The following is a 16,241-nucleotide window of genomic DNA, read 5'->3' on the forward strand; positions in this document are numbered from 1 at the left end:
ACATGGAACAATAATGATTTATAAACTGTCGAGGGGGGAGGGAAGGAGGGGAACAATGAGGAGCTGATACCAAGGGCTCAAGTAGAAAGCAAATGTTTCGAGAATGATGAGGGCAACAAATGTACAAATGTGCTTGACACAATGGATATATTTATGGATTGTGATAAACAGTATAAACCCCCAATAAAATGATTTAAAAACAAATCATCTGGGAAATCTTGTTAAAATGTAAGCTCTGATTCAGTATATCTGGGATGGAGATGCAAATTCTTACCAAAGAGTCAAATTGAAACGATCCAGTTGGAAGCCCTGGCTGAGAGAGAGGACTGCAAGTCTACAGAATCATGACTAAGAGCGTAAGGCTCTAAAGTCAGGCAGACACAAGTCCAAATGACGACTCCACCAGTCGTCGGCTGCAGCCTCAGGTTTCCCTGCTATTAATAGCAGCCCTCTATTTGGTTGCAATGGCAGGCTTTCGTCAGTTCAACATACAAATCGGCTATCTAACAAACTGAATTGTCCCCAAAGTTTATTTTGTAACAATTTTCTGGCCAATGATTGAACTTTCCTTTATTTACCTTAAGAATTTTAGGAATTTTAAAAGTTTTGGCACACTCGTAACCATCTATAGTTGCCTCTGGTAGGAATGTAATATCCAAAACTCGTTAAAATAGAAGAGGAAGCGCAAAGGAAATGAAGCAACATACAATAGAAATCAGTAGACCTAAGTGTTCTGTAGAATCTGTTCAATAAAATGGCTATTTTAGATCCCCATGGAATAACCAGGGGCTGGTATAAAACAATTGACAAGGACTAACTCAGGAAGCGAAGGAACCATGGAGAGCACATTGTTCTAAGCTTCCATATACTCGGATTTCAATTGTCACCAGAACATGTTTAAGGGTCACAACAGCAACCCTGCCCTCACCCACTAGTTGCCAGCCGCAAACCCCGCTCTAGTTGTGATAAGCAAACATTGCCAGACGTTGTCAAATGTCCCGTGGGCAACACAGCCATCTCCAGAGCCTGGAGATTTAGGAGAGTGCTAGAGAAAGTTCTTAGTACTTGGGAATCTAGGCAGACAACACTATGCAAAGTTGCAGATCTGGCTTGAATAGCTACACTTTATAAAGATCTGGTGGTTTGAGCATTTAAAGTGACATTAGGAGGAAATATCAGAAATGCACTTTGATGGTTTTCTTTCGCCTAACTGTCTCAGTGTGATTTCTCCACGAGGCCTATGATAGAATGGAAAGTATTGAACTAGGTGTCTGGAGAGGAGAATCGGGGCCCTAGATCTATGGAGTCCCATACAGTTTGAACAAGCACAGCCTCACTTCACATTTCTTCCACAACGGAGAAGCTTGGTTGGCCTCTAACATCATAACCTAGCTCAAAAAATCAGATTCCTTACTATATCTTTATCTCCTTTCATCAGGGTACTATGCAGCTCTGAAGAGTCAGTTCCCATTATACAAAACCCCTGCCACAACAAAGCAAGTTGTTAGAATCATTTACAACTCAGTTTTTTTTTTAATACGAAACCTTTAAATCCTGGCATTATGTTTATCATGTACAAAGAGCTACAAATCATCCAGCTAGTAGAAAAACTCACCTGCTCTACAGACTGGAATATCATTGCTTTGACAGCTGGCATGTTAGTGGCGTCCATCATTAGTGCGACTGCTTGCCCTTTGCGAATCTTCACGACCCCTTTGAACACCTGCTTATTATTATAGCAGGCAGCCAACGTAGCAATGCCCATGACCTATAAATAAGGGGGGAAAGACTAATTCATTTCACTCCATGAAAACAGGAAGAAACAGAGCTGTAAGCAATCACATGAAAGGGAACACAATCCTGAGACACTGGTGAAGAGCTAAGACACAATAAACCTGGGGGGTGGGGAGGAGGGTACTAGCCAGGAAGAAAGAAGGATGCCAAGACCTTCAGCTTCCCTACTTCTCCCTTTCTCAATGACAAGCGAATCAAGTAATCTTTTCAGCCTGCATGTTACAGTCACAACTGTTCTATTTTAAATGAAACAAACAAACAGGCACATCCAACATTTTCCTTATTAGAACAATGAGCTGTCAGAGTTGAAAGAAAAGCTTTTACCAGCAACATCTGGAAAGAACTTTTGGGTTTTGTTTTTTATTTGTCCTACAATGAACATCATCATCATATATAAAAAAAAAACAACTGGGTAAAAATAATTAGAAAAGAAAAGCATTCCGATATGTAAAGGTAAATTATTTCTATGGCAAAAGGAAACAAAAGGCAGACATACCGATGTTAATTGTAATCACCATTTGTCATTAAAATAAGATCAAGTACAATTTCTAAATCAATTGGAAACCCTAGGGCTTCATTCCCTTATTTTATTTAATATTGAAGCCAGGCGGAAAGGGAATGAGCAGTTTCAGCTTCTTGGTGATTGAAGAGCTACCCCGGAGCCGCTCTGTGGGAGGGAACAGGCCGTCTGCTCCTGTGAAAGCGCATCACTCGGGTAACTCTATGCTACGAAGAAAACTACAAAAATAGAAACCAAAATTGACCAAAGATACTATGAGTGAAGGAGCAAGTTGGGAGCATTGAGTTTATGTTAATGGTGGTAAAGTAATTTGGAAAATGTTCTCAATAATGGCTGTACAACACGAGGAATGTAATCAATGGCACTGAATTATAATTATACATGTAGAAGTTGTGGAATTTTTGCCGCAAGTATTAAAAAAAATCACATAACTAACGATGAATACAAGGGCGAAAATATTCTAGAACCGAATGTAGTAAGTGTACAATTCTTCGTGATATGATTATTTAATTTATGACAAGTGGATGAAATACTAATAAAACTGTTTTTAAAAAATAAATTACATAGCCTTGGAAACTCTTGGAGGCAGTTCTATTTTGCCCTATGGGGTTGCTGTGAATCAGAATCAGCAAACCCCAAGTTTAAAAAAAGTACAATTAGATGCTGAATAAAGACTTCTAAATGAAAAGACCCAAGTTTTTTTACTCAGTGGTCCCTGTAAAGCAAGTCTGACGTCTTTGATTTGTGATAAAAGGGATTTAACTAGTTTATGATATCCAGAAGGAAAGAAAGTAAATCCAGAAGGGCCTGGAAAAGAGACAACTTGATCTTGAGGTGCAGCTCTCTCTGGATAGCAGCCGAGAGGCAGGGAAGTGCTGTGAAACACCCACCTGCCCCTCCGCCAAAGAAATGAACTGGGAGCCATCTTTCTACGGAGTATTCCTGAACTCAGCAAAGCAAAATCACGAAGAAGAGTTCCCATTTCATACCTGTGGGATGGCGCAGAAGTTAAAGATGCTTTGGTTTCTAAGTCTTGAAAGGTAGGTGATGACATCTGGCAAGTGTTGTAATGCATTGGTTATAAGTTCATTCAGGCACTGGACAGCCAAGTCAAAGTTCTCTGGTTTAGTGAAATCACTCATCTTTTTAACATACCTGCTACAAACCTAAGCAGACAATAGGATTAAGAACATGTCAAGCAGAGAATAAAGCAAAGCATTTATAAACAGTACTACCCCGTTTTTGTGAATAAGCAATTAGGCTTTCTAAGCTCCTGACATCCTTTACTAAGACAGAGTTCACTTGAAGCTGGAGGCAACGGCTGACCTGAATTTCCGGTGTGCGCAAAAGTGCCCCTCCGCGAAACAGGGGCAGCGTGCACGAAAGGGCTTCAACCGGTTTGTGAAAAAAATGGAATTAAAGAGAACAGAATTTAACACAAATGTTTTCAAGTGTCCTGGTACTAAAAGACATCTTGAGGATCTTAGACTGAAGAGGCCTCAGGAGGCATTACGTATGTCTACACTGGTATGACCAGATCCACACCAAATCAGATACACCCCCACAGGCTAAACATGAAACGTTCCTAAGATGGCCAGGACATGCAGCAATGAAAGATTAACACGACACTCCCAATTGTGGGGAAGGGGAGAAATGCCGGAAAGTCTATCTGGGGGAAATGAGCTACTATATGATCCTTACCGCCCAGATTTTTGTAACGTAAAAGTAAAATAGCATCCTTGACTCCAACAATGTACCTTCATAAAAATATCATTTGGGGTGTTCTCGGAAGCAAATGAATACCTTACATTTATTCTTGGGTAATTCTTAAGTTCCCTAAAAAATAATGCATACTGTAACGTTCCCCAATTCTTCAAAAACCAAAGAGTAGGCCTAAAAGAACTAGATGGTATGAAGACTTATATGCGGGGTTCATTCTTCATTCGCACCCGAACCCACTCCTATGGGTGGCACTGGATTGTTCAGGAGAGAACGGTTATGAACCACATGTGCCCATGACCCAGTTTCAATGATTACTGACATATGGTCAATCTTGTTCCAACTATATTCTCATCCGAATGTCATTTTATTTCACCTATAAATACTTCATTAAAATTCCTCGGAGGAAGACTCTTTTTTACAGATACCTATGGCTATTAAGCCCTCACAGTATTACAAACACAACGGAAGAACCTTTTTTTGTTGTTGTTTAACACTTTTTAAATTTTAATCATTTTACTGGGGGCTCGTACAACTCTTATCACAATCCATCCACACATCCATGTGTCAAGCACATTTGTAGATTTGTTGCCATCATTTTCAAAACATTTGCCTTCTACTAGAGCCTTTGGTATCGGCTCGTTTTCCCCTCTCTTCTCCAACCTCCCTCCTTCCTGAACCCCTGATAACTTATAAATCATTATTTTTTCATGTCTTACACTGACTGATGTCTCCCTTCACCCACTTTTCTGTTGTCCATTCCCCTGCAAGGAGGTTATATGTAGATCATTGTGATCTGTTCCCCTTTTCCCACCGACCTCCCCTTACCCTCCTGGTATCGCTACTCTCAATCTTGGCCTTGAGGGGTTTATCTGTCCTGGATTCTCTGGGTTTCCAGCTTTAATCTGTACCTGTGTACAAACTCTGATCTAGCCGGATTTGTAAGATAGAATTAGGGTCATGATAGTAGCAGGGAGAAAGCATTAAAGAACTAGAGGGGGGGAAAGAACTAGAGGAAAGGTGTATGTTTCAATGGTGCTATACTGCACCCTGACTGGCTTGTCTCTTCCTTGTGACCCTTATGTAAAGGGGATGTCCAATTGTCTACAGATGGGTTTGGGGTATCTACTCCGCACCCCCCCCTTCACAATGATATGATTTTTGTCTGGGTCTCTGATGCCTGATACCTGATTCTATCACCCCATGATCACACAGGCTGGTGTGATTCTTCCATGTGGGCTTCGTTCCTTCTCAGCTAGATGGCAGCTTGTTTATTTATCTTCAACCCTTTAAGACCCCAGATGCTATGTCTTTTGATAGCCAGGCACCATCAGTTCTCCTCACCACAATTGCTTATGCACCCATTTTGTCTTCAGCGATTGTGTTGGGAAGGTGAGCATCATGGAATGCCAGTTTAATAGAACAAAATGTTCTTGCATTAAGGGAGTACTTGAGCAGAGACCCAATGTCCATTCGCTACCTTAATAATAAACCTATAAATATATGTACATAGATCTATTTCCCTATCATTATATATAAATGTATTTACATATGTACATACCTTTATTTATTATTTTAATCACTTTTGGGGGCCCATGCAACTCTTATTACAATCCATACATCCATTCATTTTGTAAGGCACATTTGTACATTTGTTGCCATCATCATTTTCAAAACATGTTCTTTCTACTTGAGCCCTTAGTATCAGCTCATTTTTCCCCACCCTCCCTCATGAACCCTTGTCAGTTATAAAAACTTTTTTTCATGTCTTATACTGACCAATATCTCCCTTTACCCATTTTTCTGTTGTCCATCCCCCTGGGAGGGGGTTATAGGTAGATCATTGTGATCGGTTTCCACTTTTTCCCCCCACCTTCCCCTTTTTTAGACCTCTATAAATGCCCTTTGCCTCCTACTTCTTTGCTCTATTTTATTTTACTTTCCTCTTGACCCACTATCAAGTTCAGCCTTCCTTTGGGTTTCAGTCATTCCTGTCAGTTATATTGCCCTTGATCAAGCCCTACCAGGCAGCCTATACCCCCTCATCATCAATTTTAGATCACTTATTGTTCCCTTGACCCTGGGTGTGTTAACACCCACTTCCTTCCCCCTCCCTCCTCCATGCAGAGGCAATAAATAAGCACAAAAATAAGAGCAAAACAACAACAAAAAACAACCAAAGCCAAAATAAAGAAAAGCCTATAAATACTTTAAAGTCTGTTTGTTGACCCATTTCATATTTTTCTTTTTCATATTTCATTTTGTTGAGCGCACACAGAAAAACAGATACGGCACCTCAATAGTTTCTGCACGTACCATCTAGTGACAGGGATTTTGTTCCCTGAGTCCGCAACTACTCATGCACTCCTTTTCTAAATTTTCCCTCCCCTAGTAACATAAACTCACTACTCACTAAGGTTCATGTCTGATCTTTCAAGTTGCCAGTGTCAATTTTAGGAGCCCTGGGAGTACACTGGTTCAAAGTCAGAAGCCCCTCAGAGACAGATGAGACGGTCTACTCCTATAGAGAGTAAAATTTCAGATATCCATTGGCACGGTTCCACCTCATCCAGAGGGTCACTGAGTTGGCATCAGGTTTGATGACAGTGAGTTTGATTTGGTTTGGATTGTCAATGTGATCCCATATACTTAATTCCTAAAGTCAGACATTTTTACTAGGTAAGCTAAACCACTATTTGGTCGTAATACTTTGAGGGATATGTTAAAGGTTTAAAATTCTTCAAGGCAATAGTTTCAGGGTTTCATTAAACTTTCAAGGCTCTTCAAAATCTGGAGTCCATCAGAATTATAAGGAATGGAATTTTTAAACAACAAAGGTACCAAGACAGTTCTAAGTATGGGAACAAATTGATGTCTGCAGGTGGAAGCCAAAAAAAGTGGGACCCCTACCTCACAGAATACACCCAAAGTGAACTAAAAACAGATTACAGACATTTTCTTAAAAAGCAAACAACTGGATGCCAATAAGTCAGTGCTGACTCATAGCGACCTCCTGTGGGGCTGCAAGACTGTGACTGTTTAAGGAAGTAGAAAACCCAGTCTTTCTCCCATGGAGCTGCTGACGGTTTTGAACTGCCAAACCATGCAAATCGGAGCCCAGCACAACATAACCCTACTACACCACCAAGGATCCCGTCAGACATAAGGCACTGTATAAAACTACTGGAAGAAAATACAGGCTTAAGTATTCAAAGCTTCATAATAAGGCAAAGAATTTTTATATATGGCAACAAAAGCACAAGCAATGTATAGATAAATTAGACTAATCAGAATTACTTTTGTGTGTGTGCTTCAAAGACACCTCAAGAAAAGGTTAAGCTAACCATGGGTTGGAAGAAAATATCTGCACATCGTTTATTTGATAAGGGGCTAGTAGCTAGAATATATAAAGAAAGAACTCTCCACAACAGACATATAACCAAATTAAATATGGGTAAAAGATGTGAAAAGACATTTCTCCAAAAGTGATGTATGACTGATCAGTAAACACAGGGAAATATGATGCACACATCACCAGCCATCAGGGAAATGCCAATCAAAAGCACCATATCCTACTGGGTATCACTGTCCACTACGAAACACGCAAACACATGGTTACCAAGTCGATTTCTACACCTACAGATCCTATGGAGCTCCTTAGGGTTTCAAAGACTATATCTTCATGGAAGCATACAGTGTTCTCTTTCTCCCAAGGAGGAGCTGGTGCCTAACGCACTACGTTACCAGGGCTCCCACATCACACCCAGTAGGGTGGTTATGGTCAAAAGAAATTAACAATAGAGTGGAATTCTCATACACCGCTAGTGAGAATGTAAAATGGTGTAGCCACTTTTGCATAGTTACCATGTGAACAAGCAATTTTAATTTTACTCCATTAAACTCATGTCTAAACAAAAACATAAACATGAATCTCCATGCAAAATTACTTATAATGGTAAAAAGCAGAAACCATCTAAATGTTCAACAATTGATGATGGTATCTCCACACAATGAATAATATTTGGGAATAAAGAAAAATACCACATAAAAATTGTTGACTTGGTACCTACTCTATTGCATGAATGGGCAATGGCTCAGCAATCTTAGGAGACAGTAGAAATGCTCATGGTAGTTTTAATGTGATTTTTTTTTTTCTTATTAGGAGTAAGCATCTTATTAGGTTGAACACCTTTTCAGATATTTAAGGATTGATTATTTTGATCTCTTTCTGTGAACTCACTTTGTCTTTTTTCTATTGAGCAGTTGGTCTTTTTCTTCCCAACTTTTGAAGCTCATTTTAATATTATTGGAGGAAACCTGGTGGCATAGTGGTTACGTGTTGGACTGCTAAGCTGAAGTTCAGCAGCTTGAAGTCAGCATATGCTCTGCAGAAGAAAGATGAGGCTTTCTCCTCCTGTAAAGTGTTACAGTTTGGGAAACCCACAGGGGCAGTTCTACCCTATCCTAAAAGTTCGCAGTGAATTACAATCGACTTGATGGCAGCAAGTTAATATTAAGAATGTTAATCAGTTTTTAATAAAATAGATCCCAATAATTTTTGCACACTTGATCTTAGGAAACCATTTAATGGGGAAAATAAATGTTAAAGGTAAATGCTAAAACAACCTCACAAAGATAATCTTTAGTGTCAGAGTTCTTTCTTTCCCTGTCCAATTTTACACTAAATCAAAGGTTTAACTGTTGTCCCTTACAACAGACATAATTGGTAGTTTCTAGCTATCTAAGCATCCCTTTCCTGTTCTTGCCATAGAAACACTGCTTTCATGGAGGGAGGGGATCCAGTTATGTATGTTCTAAGCGTACATAATGCAGGTCTAGCCTATTAGAATACTCAGTGCCCTGACTTAAGCAAACAGTGTGCAAATGGGCCAATATGAAGCAAGTCCTATAAATCAGAACTTCCTGAAGACACTTTTATTACACTAGAATTCTGTACAACACAGGTTACTACACCCACCACTTGGAGAAGACCTGATCAAATTGTAACCTATTTCATCTACTTTTTGTTGCCTTAAGATAGTTAGGCTTATGTTTCTATTACTTAAAGTCTCCAAACCCAAAAAAGCTTACTGATTTATTTTCAAAGTATCTAAACTTTAGGTCTTTACTTAAATTTTCCCTCAGTATAAGAATCGTTTCTTCTAATACTGTTGCACTGTATTACACTCACATTCCTGGCACAATCGCTAAAGACAAAATGGGTTCATAAGCAAATGAGGTGAAGAAAGCTGATGATGGCCGGTTAGTAAAAGACAGAGTATGTGATCTTTTAGACTTGTAGTCAAACAAGAGGCCATCTAGCAGGGAAACCACAAAGCCCACATAGACAAAGTACACCAATCTGTATGATCATGAGGTATTGATAGGAAGAGGAAATCAGAAATTCAAACCCAAGCAACCAAATCAATGTGAAGGAGCATAATATAGTGGAGACCCAAAGCCTACCTCTAAGATAACTGGACAGTCCCTCTCAAAAGGGCCGCATGGAGAGGGTGATAAATCTAGGGTACGGTAACGGCACTGATAAACCGCATTCATCCTTTAGTGCTAATACTTCCTCCCCGTACTATTATGTTTTTTATTTGTTTTACCTCATTAAGTATGTTGGATTTGCATATGTTCATTTGTATATTTAAGATCGTTCAGTGCATTAAAGTCAAGATAGGTAACTCTTCAGAAACAATAACAGGAGTAATGTTTCCCTGAGGGTCCAGGAAAGGGGTTGGGGTGGGGGTGAACATACAGCAATGATAGGACTGAATAACAGAATTGTACTTGAACGGATATATTGGATTGTTTAAGATATGGCGCACAAACACACACACAAAAAACTATTATAGGAGGAAAAAATAAAGGTTCCTAGGGGGTATGGGAGGGCAGAGGCCAAAGGAGAGCTAATATCAAGGAATTCAAGGGGAAAAAAAAAGATTTAAAACTGACTGTGTAACAATTGTACACTGCTGCTTGATGTGATTGAGCCTGTGAGCGCTCCCAATAAAATGACTTTTTAAAAAGTGTCCAAAAGTATTTTTCCCAAATTCCCTAAATTGTTACCTCTTGAGGCCAAAATTGTCTTCCTTCTTGCAAGTCTTCCAGAAAATCACGAATGATGTTTGTTTTCTGCAGAAACAGCCCCAAAGAGTTGGCAAGCTTTGTATCTTTACCAACTATGGGGTCTTCCAACTCTGAAGCTGACAACAGCTGGGAAATGCCAATTCCCACCAGGCCAGCAACGTAGTGACAGTACTGTAAAAAGAATATGTTTATATCACTTTTAATAATGAATATATACTAAAATTGAAACACTAGAGGCCATTAACTACAAAAAAGTTCCAAAGAGAATGTACACAATGTCATTTTATGTATAGATTAAAACCATCCCAAAGAGACATGCACAACAGGCTTAGCAAGTGCTCTATGGCTGATTGACATTTCTGTTGTTTCCTAAATTTCTACAATGCCTGGTATTTTTTCTTTTTTTTAAAAAAAACATTTTATTAGGGACTCATACAACTCTTATCACAATCCATACATACATCAATTGTATAAAGTACATCTGTACATTCTTTGCTCTCATCATTTTCAAAGCATTTGCTCTCCACTTAAGCCCTTTGCATCAAGTCCTCTTTTTTCCCCCTCCCTCCCCGCTCCCCCCTCCCTCAAGCCCTTGATAATTTATAAATTATTATTTGGTCATATCTTGCCCTGTCCAGCGTCAACCTTTACCCCCTTTTCTGTTGTCTGTCCCCCAGGGAGAAGGTCACATGTAGATCCCTATAATCGGTTCCCTCTTTCCTACTCACTCACCCTCTACCCTCCCAGTATTGCCCCTCACACCCCTGGTCCTGAAGGTACCATCCGCCCTGGATTCCCTGTGCCTCCAGCTCCGATCTGCAACCTGGTATTTTTATAATACTAAAAGGTTAATGAAAAAAATAAATTAGTAAAATTGTTGTTACCTTAAGTTGAGAGCAGGAGCAATGAGGTATGATGGAATATTCTAATAGACTCTAAAACAATTCTAAATATAATTTAATGATTCTTAGCCCAACTTGAAGACATTTCAATACTCAGTATATTCAATCCTCACAAGCATCCTGTAAGTCAGGCTTTGACATTTTATTAACAGAATATAATGTCCTAGTGTGAACCCCATTTTACAGATAAGGGAGTTGAACTAAAGAGAAGTCAACTAACTTGTCCTAGATCACATATCTAAGGAGCCCTGGTGGCCCTAGAGGTTGGCAGTTCAAATGATGAGGCTGTCTGTTCCCATAAATTAGTTTCAGAAACTATAGAGGGTCAGTGTAGGTCGGAAGAGATTTGATAGTAGTCGGTTTCGTTTTTGAGTTGGTTTTAGATCCCTGTGGTAGTTATATAACCAGTTGTGAATTGAAAGGATTAAGAGTTAGTGGGTAGAGCCTGGCCTGTCAACCAGGTCATAGCCAACGAGGCCTCTGTGTGGACTTGGTCTTCTCCTAAGTATTCAGGGAACTCCTGTGTTCCTTCTTGGATGGGGAGACACTGTCTCTGCTCACTCCCTGGGAAATATTGCAGCTGACAAGATATATGGAACTAGGCTAGTGCCCTGAGCTAGAGGAGCCACATGGAAGAGACCCCTGCCAGTCCTGGACACTTATAACCCATTGGCCTGTGATCTCCCTGCATTCTGCATCATTGCTTGTGTTTTGTGAATCTGAAGAGGACTTTACACATTGGTATCAGACATATGGGCCAATGTCGGATTTATGGAGTTGATCTGGACTGGGCTGGGATATTTTCTCAATATTCAATGGCTCTTGTATATAAACCTCTTTCTTATACACATGTGTCTATAAATTTGTTTCTCTAGTCTATCAGGACTAACACAATCACATATATTGGAAACTGGAGAACACAACTTTAAAACCGATAGTCTGGATCAACTTTCCTAAAACTGCCTCTCTCTTGCTTAAAGAGATTATAAATACAATTCTTCATATCTGACCGAAACATGTTCTACATGAGGAAAAAACAGGCAGGAAATATAGCTAGTCTGAAGCTGGCAGAGAGATGAGCTGTAAGCAGCTACCAAAAAAATCTAGGAATCACTAGAATGGAAAGACATAAGTACATCCACATTAAGTGTATTTTATTAAGATAATAATTCCTTGGGTAGAAATACTCCTAGGAGACTTATGTAATTCATTTTCAGTGAAAATTTAAGGGAAAAAAATCATTCATTATACTCGATTGTATATAATCAGAACTTTACTTAACAGCCTACCATAATCTGATTCTTCTTTCTGTAAGGAAAGCACGTAAGGTAGTAGAGGAGCTCACTCTACAGCATGAGGATGCTCTGAGCTGTCTTACAGGAACTCTCGGCCAGGGCAGGACAGCCATTTAGGGTTTCCTAGGCCAGTGGTTCTCAACCTGTGGGTCTCGACCCCTGGGGGGGGTGTCGAATGGCCCTTTCACAGTGGCCGCCCGATTCCTAACAGTAGCAAAATTATAGTTATGAAGTAGCAACGAAAATAATTTTATGTTTGGGGTCACCACACACGCGTAACTGTATTAAAGGGTCCTGGAAGGTTGAGAACCACTGCTATAAGCAAACAGCAAGCCTCATTTTACTCCTGCGGAGATTTCAGACTGTTGACCTTGTGATTAGCAGCCCAATGCATAACCCTGATGCCACAAGGGATCCTTTTAAGAAACTACAGTATAGTGTAAATATAACGTGTTGTTAGATAACGTTTATTATATTCATGAAAGACAATCATTACTGGTACTTGTTGTAAATAAATGAAAAGGTGTTTGGGGTTGGGTTTCTTTATTTGTAAAGAGAATCTGAGTCAGATTGGCTTGCAGAAGGTTTACTAGAGAATCAATACATTATGGAACTCACTGTGATTGAGTCATAATTGTACCCTACAGTACAGGGTAGAGCTGCCCCGGTGCTTTTCTGAGACTTTAACTTTTTTTTTTAACTTTCGTATGCACTGAGAAATCAAAAAATGTGTATGACTTGTTTACTTCATTGGTCTAGAACTGAACCTACATATCTCCAAAGCATGGCTAATCCTGGTAATAGAAAACAATCCCCCCCGACACACACACATATTTTAATGTCTGAAAACTAGTAGTATTGTTATAGCACATTATTTGGTCATTTACCTACAATTTCACACCAAGTCAGAGATCATTATCTGCCTACCAAGCTTTTGTCTACCATGGATTAATTTAATGGTTAAGCTCTGTAAGGCATAGATAATTTCATCAGTAGAGTATTATTAAACAGTAAGTGACTATCTTAAGTGCTTACAATGAAACACTCACCTAAACAAATCAATTGCAAAATCAAAAAGCCTGTAACTAATGTACTTTAATCCTCATTCTGAATTTCACAATGTGTACTGTTAGCTCTATCTTATGAACCCCACATTGAAACGGCCGTACTGAGGCACTCACCTTGTCCCACTCCTCTATAGAGGTGATGTGTTTTTCCAAAAACTCTGCCATCCCAAATCCCATCTTCCGGCAAATGTCAACAATCACTGTTTGGTATTTCTCAGCCAGATTTCTAAACTCCAGAGAGATCTGAAACAGAATCATTCAACATAGACTTAGACTGTGGTGATTTAACACAGTGCCTATGGGGCACAAAGCAAAACTATGGGAGAATTCATTAATTAGGCTTTCCAAATGGTTCATCTAGAAGCCTACAATCTTATGTCAAATGTTTTAATATGAAAGGCAACAAGTTTTCTTAATATTAAAATTAAAAAGGACCTAAATAATTATAAAACTGCTAGTCTCAAAAGTAAGTTCAAAGTCTCACTATATACTCATTTTCCCAATACATGACAAATGGATCCAGCTGAGCAAAAATGTTAGGGAGGGAGAATGCCTCATTTCAGATAAACCTCAGGACAGCAAAATATTATTCATGCAACATTTACTGTCACTTCCTGTGTAACAGACAATGTTCTAGGCACTGTCCTTGTAGGCAGCTTATACAAGGGTCAAAAGTACTACTAGAAAAATCAAGAGAAACCTTTATCAAACAAACAAACAAAAATGTAAAGCAACTGTTCTTCAACATACCCTCCATTTAGACCTATGCCCTTCTGAATGCAGTGTTCTCGCTGCTCTCCACTTCCCTGAAGACTTCTAGACTCTTCTGCTTACACCCTGTCCAAGTGGCAGTTGGGGCATCCTCAAGGGTGCAAATTGTGTTCTTTTTAAGTGTTATTAGAGTTTTAGGGGAAAGAAGTCTAAAGGGTACGATCGGGCTGAAGGGTGATTAGGCTATGGTTTCTCAACCTAATTCTCTGGGGTCAGTCCCTGAAAACTGAGTTGGAGCACTGCCATGGTGTGGTGAATACACCTCCTGGCTGTTTTCTCCCCAATATAGTTTTCACATTTCTTAAAACATCTTTAAAAGATCTCATGACAGTTCTGTGCCCAATGAGAAAAATCCATCAATAGTACCCCCTTGGAATCCAAAACCAGTCCCCATAACTTTCTGAGCTGACCTCTCTGCCTGGGTTGACCTGGCCCAGCACATACCCTCAGACATCTGTCTCAATTGGATCTTCTTTTTGAAGGCACTAGGCATCTCACAAGGAGACCAAGTCACATGCATGACTGAGAAAACTTGTCTGGCATCCCCCACTGATGGCGGACATGATTGAGCACGTTTTATTTGGAACGCACCTGTGCTGTGAGCGGGGACCCCAGTAGCCCTACTTTCTGACGCACTCCTGCATTCTACTGACGTCAGCAAACCATTTTGGTCACCAGTTCCCAAATGTGTATCACAAAGACAGCGCTCCTCCAAGACAGACTGCACTTTTCATTTCTTTCACAACTCAACACAACCTAAACTGTACTGCAGAAAAGTCATTCTCCTGGGCCTTTTCCCCTTTCAGTTTATTGCTCCTGTGCTACTGCACAAATATCTCAAGTTCAAAGATGTGTTTACAGGTTAGCAAAATACAACATGAAAACATGCAACCTCAAATATAATGCTATTAAAATATTAATGGAACCAAGAGACAATACTAAAAACAGTGCGGACAGTGTTAAAAAGCTAAATGTGAAAATTTCCTTGGCCTGTGCTTACTTGGAAAGGTTAGAAAAACATTCTCTGGAGAAAAAAACCTCGATTTAAGGACCGGAGGAAAAGCAAGGTCGCTGCAGAGTCCACAGGGATTCAGAAGCCTGCCATACTTAGGGTTGGAACTAACGAAGCCAGTGGTAACTACTCAAACCCAAAATTAGCATGTTGGATTGAAAAGAACTTGTAAATTGTCCTGACCCCATTCCTTCAAAGATCCAGTTAAAAAATCCAATTGGAGAGGGGAAGTGGGGAGATGGTGGTACAGAGAGACTCTCAAAAAACAAATGCTCCAACATTAACCCTTTCGTTTCTGCAGTGAACTATCTCCTTTAACAATGTTAAGGGTACGTACAAGACTATGCAACATATTTAAAAATGCCTTTAATATGTAAAAAAGAGTGACAGAAGAGGGGATACAAGCTCTTCTGAGTCCTCTTCTGGCTTCGGCCACACCCTCCTACCCTCCCTTGTAATTCTGTTCGACAACAGATTTCTAGGTCCTTCGATCCCTTTCTGGGTGATGATTTCAAGCACCTGAAGGAAAGCCACCTCAGTGAGCGCACTAGGAGAGTGAAGAAATGCCCAGACCAAGCAGTGGGAAGAGAGCGGTGGCACCTGCATGGCTTTCTGAAGTGAAACTCTCTTTCCTATAAACCTGGGCACTACTGTGTCCAAATCATTGGGAGATTCCATTTTTACTTACACTTAAAATGGGTTTTGTTTTTTTGCTTTGTTTCAATTTTTTTAACAAGTTTTAAACAGCTAACAATAAACCAAAGATTAAGTATAACGTTTTAAGAGCGGATTCTCTGGATTTGAGTGCAGGTTCCACCACTTACTGGGTGGCATTAGACAAGATAATTAATCTCTCTGTTCCCATTTCCTCCTGCACACAAAATGTGGATAATACTAGCCTGACACATACTGAGTGTGTCTGTTTAAACCACAGTATAAATAAAACAAAATAAATAATAAATTAATGTGAGATTATCTAAAACTTCTGCCATATTTTGATAGTCACTGATTCATAATAAATTATTATATAAATGCTTTCTATTGTTACTCTTATAACTTTAAAAT

General features: G+C 39.6%; 1 protein-coding gene across 2 annotated transcripts in view; it reads right to left on the reverse strand.

Annotated features, from left to right (window-relative positions):
• The window catches only part of FDFT1 (farnesyl-diphosphate farnesyltransferase 1), a 41,818-nt gene that overhangs the window by 10,137 nt on the left and 15,440 nt on the right, over positions 1–16,241 (reverse strand). For both annotated transcript variants that reach the window (XM_075556433.1, XM_075556431.1), the window contains 4 exons: positions 13,508–13,636; positions 10,109–10,300; positions 3,304–3,480; positions 1,616–1,768 (listed from right to left, as the gene is read on the reverse strand). In XM_075556433.1, the coding sequence (XP_075412548.1) occupies positions 1,616–1,768; positions 3,304–3,480; positions 10,109–10,300; positions 13,508–13,636 (651 nt within the window). The remainder of the gene's footprint in view (positions 1–1,615; positions 1,769–3,303; positions 3,481–10,108; positions 10,301–13,507; positions 13,637–16,241) is intronic.

This window comes from Tenrec ecaudatus, chromosome 8, assembly GCF_050624435.1.
Source record: "Tenrec ecaudatus isolate mTenEca1 chromosome 8, mTenEca1.hap1, whole genome shotgun sequence".
NCBI lineage: Eukaryota > Metazoa > Chordata > Mammalia > Afrosoricida > Tenrecidae > Tenrec > Tenrec ecaudatus.